The sequence below is a fragment of the Cryptococcus depauperatus genome, chromosome 8 (assembly GCF_001720195.1).
Source record: "Cryptococcus depauperatus CBS 7841 chromosome 8, complete sequence".
Taxonomy (NCBI): domain Eukaryota; kingdom Fungi; phylum Basidiomycota; class Tremellomycetes; order Tremellales; family Cryptococcaceae; genus Cryptococcus; species Cryptococcus depauperatus.
This window is the reverse complement of record NC_089475.1, coordinates 1,251,629-1,266,869: the sequence shown is the minus strand read 5'-3', so window position 1 is coordinate 1,266,869 and position 15,241 is coordinate 1,251,629. Positions and strand designations below refer to the sequence as shown.

The 15,241-nt window shown below is 47.0% G+C and overlaps 8 protein-coding genes across 8 annotated transcripts; 3 read left to right on the top strand and 5 right to left on the bottom strand.

Moving 5' to 3' along the window:
• Positions 1-75: 75 nt before the first annotated feature.
• Positions 76-2,480, bottom strand: L203_106421 (uncharacterized protein; the record flags this gene model as incomplete). The annotated part of the gene is made up of 2 exons (XM_066215770.1): positions 76-2,300; positions 2,351-2,480. 2 exons carry the CDS (start codon positions 2,478-2,480, stop codon positions 76-78), a joined length of 2,355 nt encoding a protein of 784 aa, XP_066071867.1.
• A 499-nt stretch (positions 2,481-2,979) lies between these two features.
• L203_106420 (uncharacterized protein) lies at positions 2,980-3,435 on the bottom strand (the record flags this gene model as incomplete). Its single annotated transcript, XM_066215769.1, has 3 exons — positions 2,980-3,021; positions 3,077-3,320; positions 3,389-3,435. The coding sequence occupies 3 exons, from the start codon at positions 3,433-3,435 to the stop codon at positions 2,980-2,982; spliced, it is 333 nt and encodes a 110-aa protein (XP_066071866.1).
• Positions 3,436-4,935: 1,500 nt separating this feature from the next.
• Positions 4,936-5,776, top strand: L203_106419 (uncharacterized protein; the record flags this gene model as incomplete). Its single annotated transcript, XM_066215768.1, has 4 exons — positions 4,936-4,939; positions 4,997-5,214; positions 5,310-5,445; positions 5,505-5,776. The coding sequence occupies 4 exons, from the start codon at positions 4,936-4,938 to the stop codon at positions 5,774-5,776; spliced, it is 630 nt and encodes a 209-aa protein (XP_066071865.1).
• A 14-nt stretch (positions 5,777-5,790) lies between these two features.
• Positions 5,791-7,141, bottom strand: L203_106418 (uncharacterized protein; the record flags this gene model as incomplete). Its single annotated transcript, XM_066215767.1, has 3 exons — positions 5,791-6,168; positions 6,213-6,679; positions 6,727-7,141. The coding sequence occupies 3 exons, from the start codon at positions 7,139-7,141 to the stop codon at positions 5,791-5,793; spliced, it is 1,260 nt and encodes a 419-aa protein (XP_066071864.1).
• A 321-nt stretch (positions 7,142-7,462) lies between these two features.
• L203_106417 (uncharacterized protein) lies at positions 7,463-8,431 on the top strand (the record flags this gene model as incomplete). Its single annotated transcript, XM_066215766.1, has 1 exon — positions 7,463-8,431. One exon carries the CDS (start codon positions 7,463-7,465, stop codon positions 8,429-8,431), a length of 969 nt encoding a protein of 322 aa, XP_066071863.1.
• A 697-nt stretch (positions 8,432-9,128) lies between these two features.
• On the bottom strand, positions 9,129-10,230 carry L203_106416 (uncharacterized protein; the record flags this gene model as incomplete). Its single annotated transcript, XM_066215765.1, has 2 exons — positions 9,129-9,732; positions 9,794-10,230. 2 exons carry the CDS (start codon positions 10,228-10,230, stop codon positions 9,129-9,131), a joined length of 1,041 nt encoding a protein of 346 aa, XP_066071862.1.
• A 1,538-nt stretch (positions 10,231-11,768) lies between these two features.
• Positions 11,769-13,346, top strand: L203_106415 (uncharacterized protein; the record flags this gene model as incomplete). Its single annotated transcript, XM_066215764.1, has 3 exons — positions 11,769-12,282; positions 12,329-13,197; positions 13,251-13,346. 3 exons carry the CDS (start codon positions 11,769-11,771, stop codon positions 13,344-13,346), a joined length of 1,479 nt encoding a protein of 492 aa, XP_066071861.1.
• Positions 13,347-13,641: 295 nt separating this feature from the next.
• On the bottom strand, positions 13,642-15,197 carry L203_106414 (uncharacterized protein; the record flags this gene model as incomplete). Its single annotated transcript, XM_066215763.1, has 3 exons — positions 13,642-14,722; positions 14,770-15,133; positions 15,179-15,197. The coding sequence occupies 3 exons, from the start codon at positions 15,195-15,197 to the stop codon at positions 13,642-13,644; spliced, it is 1,464 nt and encodes a 487-aa protein (XP_066071860.1).
• Positions 15,198-15,241: the final 44 nt, after the last annotated feature.

Genomic DNA, 15,241 nt, shown 5'->3' with positions numbered 1-15,241 from the left:
CAAAATACATTGTTCAACTCGGGCCAAGTTGAACACAGCCGAAAACTGCTTTTGTGATGATGGACAGGGTTCAGTTCATAAAATTGGAACACCAAGTATTTCCGGGTCTTTTTGACCATTGGCAAGGATTCTTTTGATCAAGGAATACAACTCCCTGTTTTCCGTCGTCCACCACTGGTCATTGGGGAAAACCTTTTTCCGGATTTCGTTCATCAACGGGATTAAAGGTTTGTAGAAAGGTGTAAACCGGGCACGCGTGGTGTCCAAGAACATTCTCTCACCACCTATCGTGGCAAATTTCAGATCAACTAGCATGTCATCGTCCTCATATTTCCATCTATCGTACTTAGAGCTGACGGGTTTACTTGGACCATCATAATGGATACAAATCCAGAAGAGAACCCAGAAAAAAGATTCCAGGTCGTGCATGAACGAATGTTCGTGACCCCAAAGTACCCCGATAGCCATGAACGCTCTCGTGCCAGTCTTCCCCTTTGCCCCAGACGCACCTATCCGCGGTACCCTGATTGCATGGTCAAGATCGATCAAGAAGGCGTTGTCATTGTCTTCGTCTATCATGAGATTATTGATGGAGATGTCTCGGTGCAGAAAACCGGCTTGTAACAGGGATTCATGTCCTGCAATGCAGCGTTCCATCGCGGCAAGAAGGGCTACTCGAGAGCTTGCTTTGTATATTGGTTTTCCATAATCACAAAGAATAACTCGCCGATGCACTCGATTTGACAGCATCTCTATGCTGACTTCTGTTTGAGACGTTGAGATGGAGCGCTTACTGGGTGGTAGCGGCAGGCTGGTTTCGCTAAATGGGCGCTTGACACCAGCCTTGACACCAGTGCCGCTGCTGCTACAGCTGCGGCTTTGGCTCGGCGTGCCAGTCGCACTTGGAATGGCAGTCGTCTTCTTTGGGCGACCCAATCGGGAATGCACCGCTTCTGAAAGGTCTATCCCTTGTCGAATGTTGGCTAGAACGTCATCATCCTTATCACCAACACGGACAGTGGCGTGATAGTAATGTCGGACAACATTGATGACTCCGTTCTCCGTCGCTTCCTGAAGCAGTTCACCTTCATGAACCCGTTCTGGGTCTTGCCACGAGTCTTTGATAACAAGTGGCTTCTCCGGGTCTTTCTCGGCATAGGCTTCCCAACAGGTAGTGGCCCGGCCGACAACGCACCGCGCCCGACTCATGGTTCTCTTAATGATAATACGCTCTTCCTGACCGTTTCGTTCGATGTCAATATACCGCTTGTCGCCGCATGTGATTATCGTAGGATCGAATCCCAGGTCCTCCTCACTCATCCAAAGAAATCCTAGAATGGTCGATACGAACCGCTTTCCCTCTTTATTTATATCGAATCGGTCGGAGGCAATGCCCCCAAGCCGATCGAATTCCCACACTCTCATCAGGGAACCACATAAAGTGAACCTTAGCACAAAACGACGTGTATCTTGCGCAGAGAGTACTTCCCTCGCGTATCTGCCAAGGACAAAACGCGTCTCATTAGTGGTATCTGCCGAGGGATCACTCTTCAACTCGCCAGGTACGAGTATTTGTGACCAGTGATATCGAGGGCCACTCCTAGCCTCTGGACCACTAACTAAACCGATGTCCAACTTGCGCTCGCCAGTAGAATCCTTTATTGGCTTGCTAGGTTCCACAAGTAGCCGGCGATGAGTCTGGAGAGGGCGATAGCCTTCCGCAAAGGCCACCAGGTTTGCCGTTACATCTTTAAACCAGACTAAGACAGCATCCTCGTTTGCGTTTGTTGGCCAACCCTTCCACCCGTCCCGGAAGAGTGGATCGCTGCCGCTCGTACAGCTCTGGAAAACAGCCGCTGCTGTTGTTTCTAGACCCGCAACGCTTCCAAAGAAGATATCATGGAAACCAGAAAGTCCATCACGTAATTGCCCAAGCTCGCTCTCAAGGACCCGATAATCAATGTAAGGTCGGCGTTCAGATGAGTACCTAACGCTACTTGTGTGATGCAGCCATGGGGTTTGTTGGAAGGAAGGGAGCATCGGCCGGGGAGGTGGTGCTAGTTCGAGGGCGGCAGTGGCAACGAGATCCCATATCAGCGCATCCTCTAGGTTATCGGCAAGAGCTGCTTCGAGAAGTGGTATGATGGGGTCGAAATCAAAGTCGTCCGACAGGACAGAGGAGTCTAGACGCAAGATATCATCTCGAACCGTATAGTGGAATGACGTTTTTGACTGTAGAAGGCGGGACACGGGAAGAAACAGAAGAGCTAGCAGAAGACTCGATGTAATGTCCTGTAGATCTGTAGGGTGGTTAATGAGGACCTTCTACGGAAATGTATTCACGGCTCACCAACTCTGCTAAGCAGGTCGATGTTGTTCGTTGTGACTAGTGGCCGAGAAAAGGCGTGGAAAGCGTCGAGACCGTTTGCAATTGGGTGGTCTTGGATGATCTTGGATCTGGTTTGATCTGACTCGGACATGATGCTGAAAAGAGACCTCCAGGTGAGGACGAAGATGGTCTGCAAATGTCAATGTTCTTCGCTCGCTCGATACGAGATACCTTATTAAAGATTTGTTAAGGATTTGTTGCAGATTTGTTAAGGATTTAGCCCGTTTATATGGATAGCAAATGGTAATAGAGTCTTTCAATTTCACATGCCACATTCCAATTCATGAAAATAAACAACTTCCAATGTAATTACGTAACACTTGGGTTATTCATTTTTGCAAACTGAACAGTTTTCAACTCGCGTCCAAAAATAAAAAACCCAAATGTTTATGGAACTATGTTATGTGACACCTGGTTAGACGTGCCAGTTACTCCGCAAGCCTATCTGCTTCTGACATACTCGCTCTTCATTCAATTATTTACTCTGTATATACTTGCATACATATATATAACAAACAACATATATATAGCGACCGATCTTCATCATGCTCAGCCCTTCACGACATCCTTGTATTCCTCATCAAACACAGTCAACGCTGCCAAGCCACCCTTCTCAACCACTTCCGTATCCACTACCAACGTCGCTAGCAACTGAGCCGTTTCTGTGGTGCTATAGTTGTCACTAACCTTGTGATGGCATCCTGGAGCTTCGAAAAAGGTTCCTCCCGCTTCGATGACGCGAGTAGGCTCATTGTTCATCTTGTTGACAACCGTCCCCTTGAGCACGTAGGCCGAGACGGAAGCTTCAGGGTGGCGATGGGGAGGAGTAGCTGCGTTTGGAGGGAAGTTTACAAGAATTCCGACCTGGGATTTACCAGGACAGTTGGGGAGTTTATGTTGGTAGATAAGGGAAGGCAATGTGAGAGGCCGGCTGAATGGATGCGAATTAGCGTGCCATGGGTGCTGTTTGTGGAGCCAGTGGGACTGGCGCCGGCTTACCTTCGGTCGTAGGGCGGAGGGTCGGGGATCGTTCGTGAGGTCGCCATTTTATAAGGATTAAAAGTTTGACGAGAACTTGCAGAAAGTTGTAGCTTCTCAAAATGTATTCTTTGCAAGAGAGCTATTTATTAGTTGAGGGTGAAGCTGGGAAAAGGACTCGTTGGCGCGGGTGTTTTATAGGTGGCCAGTATGTGGGGTTCACTTTTAACATTTTACATCGGGTCGTGTCGATCGCGTTATTCAGGTCGGTAGCGTCAGATCTTGATGCGTGCCCGGTTTCTGTCAAGTCACTCGCTGTACCCTTCGGGAGTTGGGTTTTCCACCCGAAAAGCCTATCCAAAAACCTATTTCACCCTATTCACTCACTCAACGGAGTTACTACCAACCCAATCTATCTCTATATGCCTAAATTCTCAGAAGAAGTCCTTCTCTAGGCGGTTGAATACGCTAGAAGCCAAGCAAAACAGAGTATCAGCGCGATTGCGCACACATTCAATGTATCGCGCTACACGCTTAAAGCGCGTCTTGACGGTCGCAAAACTCTCTCGCAGCGAGCCCTAACCACTAACAAACGTATATGAGCAAGCTATGGTTCAATGGCTCTTGAACGAGATGTATTGAACGTTTCGGCGTAGAGCTTTCTTAAACGCTTCCGTCAAAAACACTCTGAATTGCGCTTACGTAAGCTCGGACTGTCGAAAAAGACTGAATGGATGCATATGATGTTAGTGAAATTACTTGGGTTATTCATTATCACGAACTGGACAGGAGTCGTAATCACGGAAGCAAATTTTGGCTGCGTTCAATTCGATCCAAATTGAATAGGGCTTTTGCGTGTTCAACTCGAAAAGTGGATGTTTAACGTCTCATTTTGTTTAATACAAGATAAATCTTTAAACGAGATACTTGTCTTGTTCTATGTAACGTATACCTTCAAACTCAATACTTTTCCACTCTCAGCCGTCAACACCATCTATAGATATGCCAAGCTTGCAGATTGGCTCATCGGACGGCTCCCACGGTCTCACCCAGCATGGCCCTTCCCATAGCCATCTTCCTACACCGTCAGCTTCCTCTCAAACACGTAAACGGCGCCGGGCCACAGAATTCAACCCCTCAGCTATCCGAACAGACTCCGAGGCCTCGCGACAGCTCTCAGTGGCCTGCATTGACTGGCATAACGACGACACTGACCAGATTCCTTCTTCTCTATCACTTCTACTCGATTGGCTGTCGATTTCAGGTAATTATGACTCTCTGAAAGGTAAGGGTGGCTCCAAGCCGCAGGATGGATACAAGCGGGCATCAGCCTACCTCAAGGAACGAGGATGCACTACTTCTCTGACGCCTCCAGGTATACGAAGCAAAGTAAATGGAAAAGCCCCCCTGTACATGTTGCTACCCTTCGATGCTCATTCTTAGATAGCACGCCTTCATTCGGAATGAATAATGCTAGAGGCTGGAAAGATGGGACTGGAAATGGACAAGGACAATACATCATTGATCATGCACCCATTGATCGCCATGTAGGTGCGGAGAGGGATGCCATGGGTGAGCAAGTCATAAACACCATCTCAAATCTTGGCTGTTCGGCTGGACTATCCATAGATAATATACGAATGATTTGTCCAGAGTGGGACATTCTTCATCTTATTTTTAGCGACCAAGATGGCGGTTCTATCGCGCTTCGTTCCGATTCTACTCAGGCTAACAACCTGGTGCTTCAAGCTCTACAAGATGAACCTTTCAACAGCCTGCAAAGCCAACTTCCTGCTTCAACAGGCCTTTTCGGGTTTACTCAAACCAGCCCGACCCTTCTATTACAGGTATAACCAATGCATCAATTAACCCAAAAGGGATTGTTGACGGTGCTCTCTCGTCAAGTTATACATTGCTTATATTCCGTTGTTACGGACCGTAGCACCTTCTACCATCAATCCAATCGTCTCCAACAGCATTGTCCACTGCTCAGGCTGGTCCAAGTCAATATTACGACTTTACACATGTTCATCGTGCTGTTCGGTTGGAGACGCATTCCGTTTCTAATCGTCATAACGGTAAGAGATTTAGTCGATCAGTGTGCTTGGATTCATGGTGTAACGCTCATGCCTGATAGGGCGTGCTACGGACGACGCGGAGTCCATCTTCTCTAAGGCAACTCAAGGTTTCCTTAACAGCGAAGCTGAATGGGGAAACCGTGAAGACCAAAATAGGCGCGAGACTCATCAATACCGACAGGAAAAACTCGCATTGGTGAGAGAAGAGAAAGAGGTGCTAGTTTTTCAGATGGAGATGAACATGGCAAATATTGTCATGAATCGTCAACCTGAATTGACCTGGGAGGAAGCTCTAGAGAAGGCTCGGAGTCTTCGTATGATGCGCAGATAGACGTACGAGATGCATCACCATGTCCACTCTTCTAGATCCACCCTTTCAGAATAGAATTCCAACATCTGAGTAGTCAAAAGCTCTCTTCGACGATAGTCCTCTTCTACCGGGCCTGACTGATGATTGTAGCCGTAGTCATCGTTCCGTTGCATCCTATACTCCTTCTTCATCATCTCTTCCACCTCCTGGTCGGTCATGACGCTCAGATAGGTCGATATCAGCAAATTATGTAGAATAACGGCGGCTTGAATGAATGCGTAAGCTCGAGCTTCGTCTTTCACGGTTTTGAGCTTGATCGGAAGGTTACGCAGGCTAGCCCAGCGCATTTTGAGGATGCCTATAGCATGCTCGACACACACGCGGGCCAGTTTGACACGGTGATTGAAAAAAGCCTAGAAATCAGTTTCGACATATAATAAAAGAAAAATATACATACAGGTCGCCCTACTAATCGTGGTTCATTTCGCAGCCTGCGGTACATGGGGATGATATGAGGTGTACATGTGAATTCAGCGTCTCCAATGATATGCTCCAACCCATCAAAAAACATATGAGAATCCGTCTGGAGTCGCATGGAGCGTTGAACGCGCTGGTCACTTGAAGCCGCACTGAAACCCCTATGTACATATCTAATGTACTTGTGTGAGTCAATGACAAGGACAATGTTGAGCCCGTAGCGCTCTTTGCGACTGTAGTACGACGAAGCATCGACTCTTGAGGGAGCTTTATCGAAGTTGATGTGAGTTTCATCAATAAACCCTAGACAGTCGGGGATCCCGTATAGCGAGAGGTGCGTCCGCTTTATCGTGTCTTTCTCGAGCTCAGAAGGCCACTTGACGTATTCTCCAAGCATCCGAATGATTGCTATCAAAGAGTTATCGGTCCATTTCTCGACAGTCCCGGCTAAAGATGATTTTTAGCCCATACAAACTGTTAAGAAGGGATCGCACCTGAAACACCAAACAGAGCCGCTATGGACTTGACTTTATGCCCGTGAGCTAGTCGGTGGATGGCCAGAGCTAGCTGGTATTTTGGAGCGGCCGGTTTCCTCCTTCCAGTCCCTAAAAATGCGATATCTCCGCCAAATCTGTCGACTATACCATTGAACTCGGTCCTGGACATTCGGAAGAGATATATGAAGTAATGAGGGTCACTTGCTAGAATAGAATCGATTTTTTGGATGTATGCAGGCTTTCTATACGTTGTTGGCCGCTGGAAATAGCGCCGAGACGAGATATCATGTCGTAAAGATAGAAGGAAGCGGATGTACCGACGGTTGAAAGATGATGGGTGATTTTGAAGGGCTTTAGCTAGTTTTTTGTCCAAGATATTGCGGAACTTATGTAGCTGAGATGTTGTTGGCATAGTTTACATAAGAACAGAGCTCCAGTTTGCTTGTTAGTGGTACATTATATAGACGTAAACATTCGGACACGCGGAATGGTAAAAGGCGGAAATGACAACATTACCGATTACGTAATCACACAGGGAGGCTGATTCATTATCACAAACTGAACAGTATTCAACTCGCCCTTGGAAATGAATAACCCTCATCGTGAGTCACACTAAAATCACAACATAGCCCTATAAATTAGCTACCAAGCAGATCCGTCACCGTCTGACTTTCCAAAGAGCCAAAACATCTTTACATCGCACATCAAAAGAGAGTACGAAAGAAAATCAGCGATGAGAGCCGTCCAAATACTCGGAGACGTTTCGCTCCCAAAGATCGTCACCAACCATGCCATGGACACTCCTACTCCTCAAAATGACGAGATTCTCGTCCGGGTTCACGCTGCTGGAATCACCGGCGACGAAATCCTCTGGCCCGAGCCATACCACTGTGCATCTCGAATTCCCGGGCACGACATCTCGGGCGTAATCTTTGCTACCGGTCCTGAATACCACGGTTCTTTGAGAATAGGGCAAGATGTGTTTGCGCTGCTCAGCGCCGACAGAGGCCAAGGGCAAGCCGACTACGTGATCTGTCTTCCGAATGAAGTTGCGCCGAAACCAAAGTCACTCACGCATGTTGAGGCGGCGGCACTACCTATCCCGCTTCTCACGGCCTGGGAGGCAACTGAAAACCACAGCAACATCAAATCGGGTATGCGAGTGCTCGTGACGGGAGCGAGTGGTGCAGTTGGGGTCTTGTTTGTCCAGCTTGCCCACCAGCTGGCTGGCGCCCATGTCATTGCGTTGGGTTCGTCTCGGAACCACGATATGCTGAAGCGTCTTGGTGCGCAAGAGGTGCTCGACTACACCATTCCGGGCTGGAACCGCCAGATCGCACGTGTGGATTGTGTCTTGGACACGGTCGGCGGCGATGTTCTGGCCCAGGCGTGGGAAGTCGTGAAAGAAGACGGAACTATCGTCACTGTCGGAGATCCTGCTCCCGCCTGGGCATTTGGACGAGGTGTAGCGGCCGAGTCTATTGACCACCCACATGTGCGATACATCCATTTTATCGTCTCGCCGAATGCCGACAGGATGAAAAAGGCAAGCGAAATGCTCGACTCCGGCTGTCTTGAACCACTAGCAGTCAAGTCTTTCCCTTTCAGTGAAGCGGTGGAGGCTTGGTCATATGCGCAACAGAGACAGCGGGGACACAAGGCCGTGATTGATTTCGTGGGAGAGTCATCCGCCAAGCCCTAGACGCACACCACGGTCGAGTCAGATGTCATTCTATTTTTGTCAATATGAAAATGCGCATTGTAGTTTATAGAACACAGCCAGTGGCCATCCTATTCAGTATAGTGAAGAGCTTACTCTAGTGGACTAGGAGTTTTCTCCGTTCGGGATGAAGGGTAACTTGCGAATGGCCTTGCGAGCTAACGGCGTTTTCGAGTATTCTCACGTGGTTCCACTATGGACTTGTAACGACGGCACATTACCACAACACTAGGATCAAGACCACCAGCCACCAAGATCCTCGATAGAGGCCAAGAAACGTGATATGTCATCGCTCAATACTTTAGACGCGGACCCATGACTTTTCTGTCCTTCGCCACGACTGTCACTCGCAGTATTAGACATAAGTTCGAGTACAGGATGGGCAACCGTTTGTATCTCCAGCGCATTCCTCGCCGTTCTTGGCCAAGTCGCTCCCAGTTTAGACATCCAATGGTCACTCGGATAGGTCCTCTTGTGATCGCAAAGTCCTTTCCCTTCGGTAAAAAGCTGCATGCAGAAGGCAATGAGTGTTCCTTCGCTGACCCTACAGGGGGTCTTCCATGCAGGAAAGCCTATTTTTAAGTTGGAGAATGTCAAAGACTTGAAAGCTGCTCTTGCTATGGCCTGTGTCCAGTTGCCAAGTCATCTTCACATTCTCTTTTCTCTCCAGTTCACCTAATCATTCCAAGTCCGTAAACCTCGTAGTAGGATTAATCAAAAGCCCGTCTAAATCACGCATGCCGTATGCTCCACTTTCATCATCATCAGAAATCGGAACCGGCTTCGGCCCATTCGGAAGACGGCTTGTGAAGCCAAGCCACAACAGTGCTCCAGCAATCCTTGCGGCTTTGGTGGTTTTGATCGTTACATTGTCCACTCCGGTTTCTTGACTGAACGTGCTCCAGAACATCTCATCTAAATGGCGATAATCATCATACCTGGACCAGCCATGTTTCAAGTGAATCTTACTTATCAAACGATCATGAGCGTAGAGATTTATGCCGAATGGAGCAATCTCAGCTTCGGCCCAATCAATCACGCCGAGCAGATTGCAAGTCTTTTCGTCCACCAGTATGTTGAAGGAACCAAAATCATTGTGTAGTAGCACCATAGGAAGTAAAAAGATGGCCGGCAACGAGTCAAGCGACTTCTTGATCAATGGATGGAATCGAATGGGGAGAGAAGCAAGTAACACATTCAGGTCTTGTTCGTACTGATGGTACAGGCTCTCGCGGTATGTTTGATCAACATCCTGAGGACCTTTCCAAGATAGAGCAAAGAATCTACATGGCAAGACATATCATCAGTCATGCTGTATATATCGCGGAGAAATGAATCACATACTTGGCGTTGTCGGCCACAAGATTTTGGCGCCAGCGAGAAAACGCGAGCGAGTTTTCAGGTACATCACCGTTATGGGCGAGGATAAAGTCCAAGTGAGAGATGCCTGGCATTCGGTTCATCACGTATATGCAAAGCGGTTCTCTACTCTCATGGTCTTTTCCAATCTGTCCCTCGAAGGAGATTTGGGGTGTCAAGGTACCGTAAATGGCGTTGGCGAGTTTCATCATGTCCATGTTCAGCGCTAGCGACTTCAGACGATATTGCACGACGAATTCGGCGTCAAGGCCAGCATAGACGGTGTAGCTACACACGCCTTGCACGTCGACTGAAGTGATATATCCACCAAGACGCTCACTTGCATAGTTGTCACAGGCTGAGCGAGTCGTCGTAGTCTTTTTGAAGAATGCGACAATTTCTTGTTCAACCTCGTAATTCATATCGCTGGTAGCCGTGGTTTTGCGTTCGAAACGTTTGAAGATAGAGCAGATTCAGTGGAAGAGCCGTTAGGAGAAGAAAACCAACTTAACAAAACACAAGCATGACGAGAGGAGAAGTGGTGTACTGACAAATAGAGGCTGAGGGCTGGTTCGCCAATCTAGGTCTTGATGCATGAGACAGTGTCAGAAACACAGCAAGCAAGGATGGTGTCGGTTGTGTGTCGGGTTGGATACACTGTCCAGGAGAAGATGTATATGAGGATAGACAACGCAGAGACACAACCCCAGGGAATGAATGTAGCTTTCTGTCTCTATACATCCCAGCCCAACTACTAAGTAGTATTGAGTTCCAAGGGTATAAGCACTGTAACCACCCGAGTGACCTAGTCTTGACAGACAGCTATACAGCCACTTTTAGAAGTAGGGGTTTCTGACAGGAAAGGTGAGCTGTGCCACGCGCCAATCGGCTTCCATAGATAACGGTCGCTCTCGAAAGAAATCTGCCCAAGACCCATCCACCTAAAAAAGGTGTTTTGTCGATAAACAGCATAATTCCGGGTGGACTTGAATATCCAGAGTAAAGTGTATCAGGACCAAAGTGGTTGCTTACGTTACTGAAACTAAGCAGCGCTGTGGGTCTTAACAAGGATTGGTAGCTATATATATGTTGTTTGTTATATATATGTATTGCATGTATGAAAGTATATACAGAGTAAACAATTGAATGAGGAAGAGCGAGTAAAACGATCACGTGACCTAATGGTGATAGATCACAATTTCTTTACTTCGACAACCAAGCGACTAGTTTTATTTCTCACTATCCAAGATGTCTCTGTGGTGTGTTGAAATGGTCAAAAGTATTTGATAAAGTCAAGAGGCAGGTCACTGCAGCATCCTCAAAATCTCAAAACAATCTCAAGACCAAGTTTACATATATCAGCTCTGCACGGCGCTCAACAGTTATCTGCTATTGCTGCATACTTTAGCAAACCGCTTTATGGTCCTGAAACGCTGAAAACTTCATCAAGTAACAGACAGCTAACGAGATGAATAAACCAAGCGCATTCATGAATTAGTAAAGCACTTCCGCTAAAAGCATATGTCAGCTGCGAAAGGGGAAGAGAGACAGTGAATAGATAGCCAAACAGCGGGTTATACAATTGGGATCAAAAAGCGATTCTGGTACGAGAACCTATGTCATATGTCGATATTGGATTATGGCAATAGAACGTTGTTATCCACTATAGTTTCCACCTTGGAAATGCAAGAGCTATGTGTTACAGGCTCAATGGAGATAATAACGGGCGTGCAGCTGTCTTAATCTTTTGGAGTTAAAGAAAATAATAACAAATGTATTACAAGTGAAGGCAAAAGAGTGTTGAATAAGAAATATGGAAGGTAAATCGTAATTTAATAATAGTAATATTAATTGTTACGTTTTGTATCTACGGTTAATAATATTAATAACCTGAACTTGTAATAAACAATAGTGGCACCATCCTTACTCTTTCGTCTCATTTTGATATAAATTGTTCATCATGTCCAATCCATCTTCTGTCCGCAGTCTATATGCCCCTCCGCCGGAGGAGTGGGTCTTTCTGCCTCCAACCGTGACGCCTCCTACGTCTGCTCCATCTGCACCACCTACTCATCTTCCATCGCCGTTCATTCCAGATACAGACTTATCTAGCAATTATGATGACCAAATGCTACTTCCCGGTTTTGGAAAACCTATCAACCTTTTCATTGGAGAATTTCTGACCACAGCAATGGGTATGCCTTTTGAAGTTGGCAAGACGCTTTTGCAAGTAGAATATCGACCGAGGAGGCAATTTGCAATGCAGCAGCAAGAAATGCTAGGAATTGCAGACCCAAATATCGTGTTAGAGGATGATATGGAACAAAGCGCCCCAACCAAACAGGAGGATGAGTTGAGCAATCCGGAAGAAGCAGAGCTGTACTTTACCGACCGTCTTGCTCAATCGACTTTGCTTACTGTACCTGCTGTCGCTCCGCCCATGGAGACAGATGCCTCTGGCTATCTTCCTGATTGTGAGTGTTTCGTAGCCTTGTTTTGATAGACGCTTATACAATTCAGCTCATCCAATGTGGCTTTTGAAAGATGATCCAGATATTTCGAGAGGAAATGGTGTATGGGGCATGATTCGCCGTATTCGATATACCCCATCCGAAGGTCTACCTGCTCTCTGGAAATCCCAATTTATCTCCACCTTCCATTCTTTCCTTACTAATGCCCTTCAGCCGTCTATTCACTCATTCTTACTCCTCCTGTCCCCTTCCCCCATAGCGCTCGCAGGAGATACACCCCTCACTGCATTGCCAGACCCCAGGTTGCCTCTTGCATTTCAAGTAGGCAGTCATCTTCTGACGCATTTTCTGTTGTCTCCGCTGGAAACCATCCGTACCCGACTCATTGTCCTTCCTACTCATCCTTCATCCCCTTCATCCCTCTCTTTATTTCATTCGATGTTGAATGAGGAAGGTGGGTGGCAAGGTATGTACTGGCATCCCAACCTCCTTTTTCCTGCTGTGCTCGAACACACCCTCCGGCCGCTATTTGCACTCAGCACGCCGCTCCTACTTGAGAGATGTTTAGGGCTTTCGCCGGAGGTATCACCCATTTTGTATAGTCTAGCGGACCTCAGCCTGGGTCTCGCTCATCTCCTCGTCCTTTTACCTATCGAGACAGTACGTCGGCGTCTGCAAATACAGCACCGCTTCAGCTCTTCAATTGGTCGCTCCGACGAACATTCTCCCCAACATCACTCTCATTCGCACAAGCAACAAAGACTTAAGACAGTGGTGAAGACAAGAGAGAAGGATTATGTAGGGATTGTAGAAGCTTTATGGAGGATAACGACGGAAGAGACCAGTGTCCGGATGACAAAACGCGAAAAGGGCGAGGATGGTAGCTGGTTTGCTGGAGTGAGGCAGCTGTATCGAGGTGTATGTCCCTTATGATTTTGACTTGGAGTTGTGAGCTAATGTGTGATGTGCAGTTCGGGATGGCTGCTACAGCACATGCTACAGTGTTTGGTCTGGGATTGATCAGCGCAGTATTGAGCAGAAGTGATGGAGGCTGGAAAGAGATCTGACTTTTGTGAACGTATCATCTTTTAGGAAGGAGGATGAGCGCATTCGGAAGATCGCATATTAACTTAATTTTGTACTTGAAAGCCTCACATCTCTCTCAATCAAGGGCTGTAATGCAACGCTTCGATGTATTCTGGTTTACTATGCCACTCATTCAATAATAGAAATGGTGATTGCAAGCTATCAAGGTCAAAAAAAGGTGCATTGAATGCTTATTCAGGTCATTCTCTAGTATTCATTCAGCTCGTAGAGCACTTTATTGATTTTACACACGCAATTTCAGGCGTCCCAAAGTGTCTAGGTAAATCTTTGAACAACTACACTATTCTTCAACCCGGCGTTTTCAACACTCTCTTCTGAATCCTTTCTCAATTCTTTCGGCGGAAAAGTTGTTTGCAAAACAAATGCCCGCCTATCGGTTTGTGCCGAAGAAACATATGCGTATAAGTCGGCAAGTGTATGAGATAGATTGAATTTGGCAACTTGTCTCGAACCATCGGCAAAACGTATCTGAATGGATGTTGTAGGTTGAGAAGGATCCACATCAAAAGATGGAGTAGTAGGCTGAAGTTGGCTTGTTGTCTCTGTGGTTGTAGAAGGCAGAGCACCCGGCATTTCCGAACCTCTAGATTCAGAATTGGAAACAGCCTCGCCAGGAGGTGGAGCAGAACCCAATCGTTGGCCGCCCCCTCCAAAGGGTCTCAATACCTTTTTAGGAGACTCGTAATCTCTATCCCTCTTTTCTTCTATATCAACATTGCACCTTGTATTGAATGGAACTCCAAAGGCTACACTAGGTGCCCTACCTTCTTCCATTGCTTGGAGTAGAGCTCTGTTTTCAGGAGTCGTATATGAAAGAAGAGGGCCGTCTTCAATTGAGAAGCCATTTCGCCAGAGATGGAGGGTACGATGGATAATAGTCTCTCCTGTCGTAGGCGAAGTAGAAACACGAGAAGGTGGAAAATCAGATAAGGATGGGGGGGCATTAAGGGCGGAACGGAGCGGTTGACCTTGTGATTGGCCTTGAGACTGATCCCGAGCTTGGTTTTGACCGGAAGACGAGGATCCGAGCATGGATGCCATAAGCTGATTAAATATGTTTGATGACGATTCTGTCATTCCTTCACCTGTTCTAATACCAGTGGCGCCAGCACTGGAGGAAGCATTTTCAGACTGAATTTGCTCGCTGGGAGTTTCGTCATCTCCGAGCGTATGGCCACCACCTGTGAACCATTCAGGAGAATTAGAGGGACCCGCATTGAGGGGCCGGATAGTAGAAGATTGAGGAGGAGAAGTGTTGCTTTGAGCAGCACGAAGGAGTCTATCGATGAGCGGGTTAGAATCGCCGTGATTGGGATTCTCTACTGCAAGGCCAGAACTAAACAGATGGTAAGCTGAGTGATTAGTTTATACGGCGACATTTACTTTTTCCCGCCGCCCGCAAACAATTCCTCTGGTTTCCGCCTTTTGTTCTCATCATCGTCATCATGTCCGTGATCATCGCCCTGGTGGATTCTGCCAAACCTGGACCGTTCGGGCTGACCCCAACCAAGTGGAAGAGTCTCTTGAACTGGTTGACCAGATAAGATGTACCCACCCGCTGGCTTCACATGCGTAGCGTTTGTATAGTCTTCGTCGTTTTCAACAATTGATGTTATCTCTTGCTCGTTGTTTGCGTTCTGGGCCGCATAATAGTCCTCTACTGCTGTCTCTACGTTGTTGGAAGACTGTAGAAAGTGTCTCGCTTGGTCCTCTGTTGCATGGGTAATGCCTCTAAATTGATTAATATCTAGAAGAGTCAGTCATTTTGTTTACTGCTCATCGATTCACCAACCTTGATCTGAAGGAGTCATGCTGATAATTTGATTGGTAAAGTTGTAGTTATAAATTAATTTAA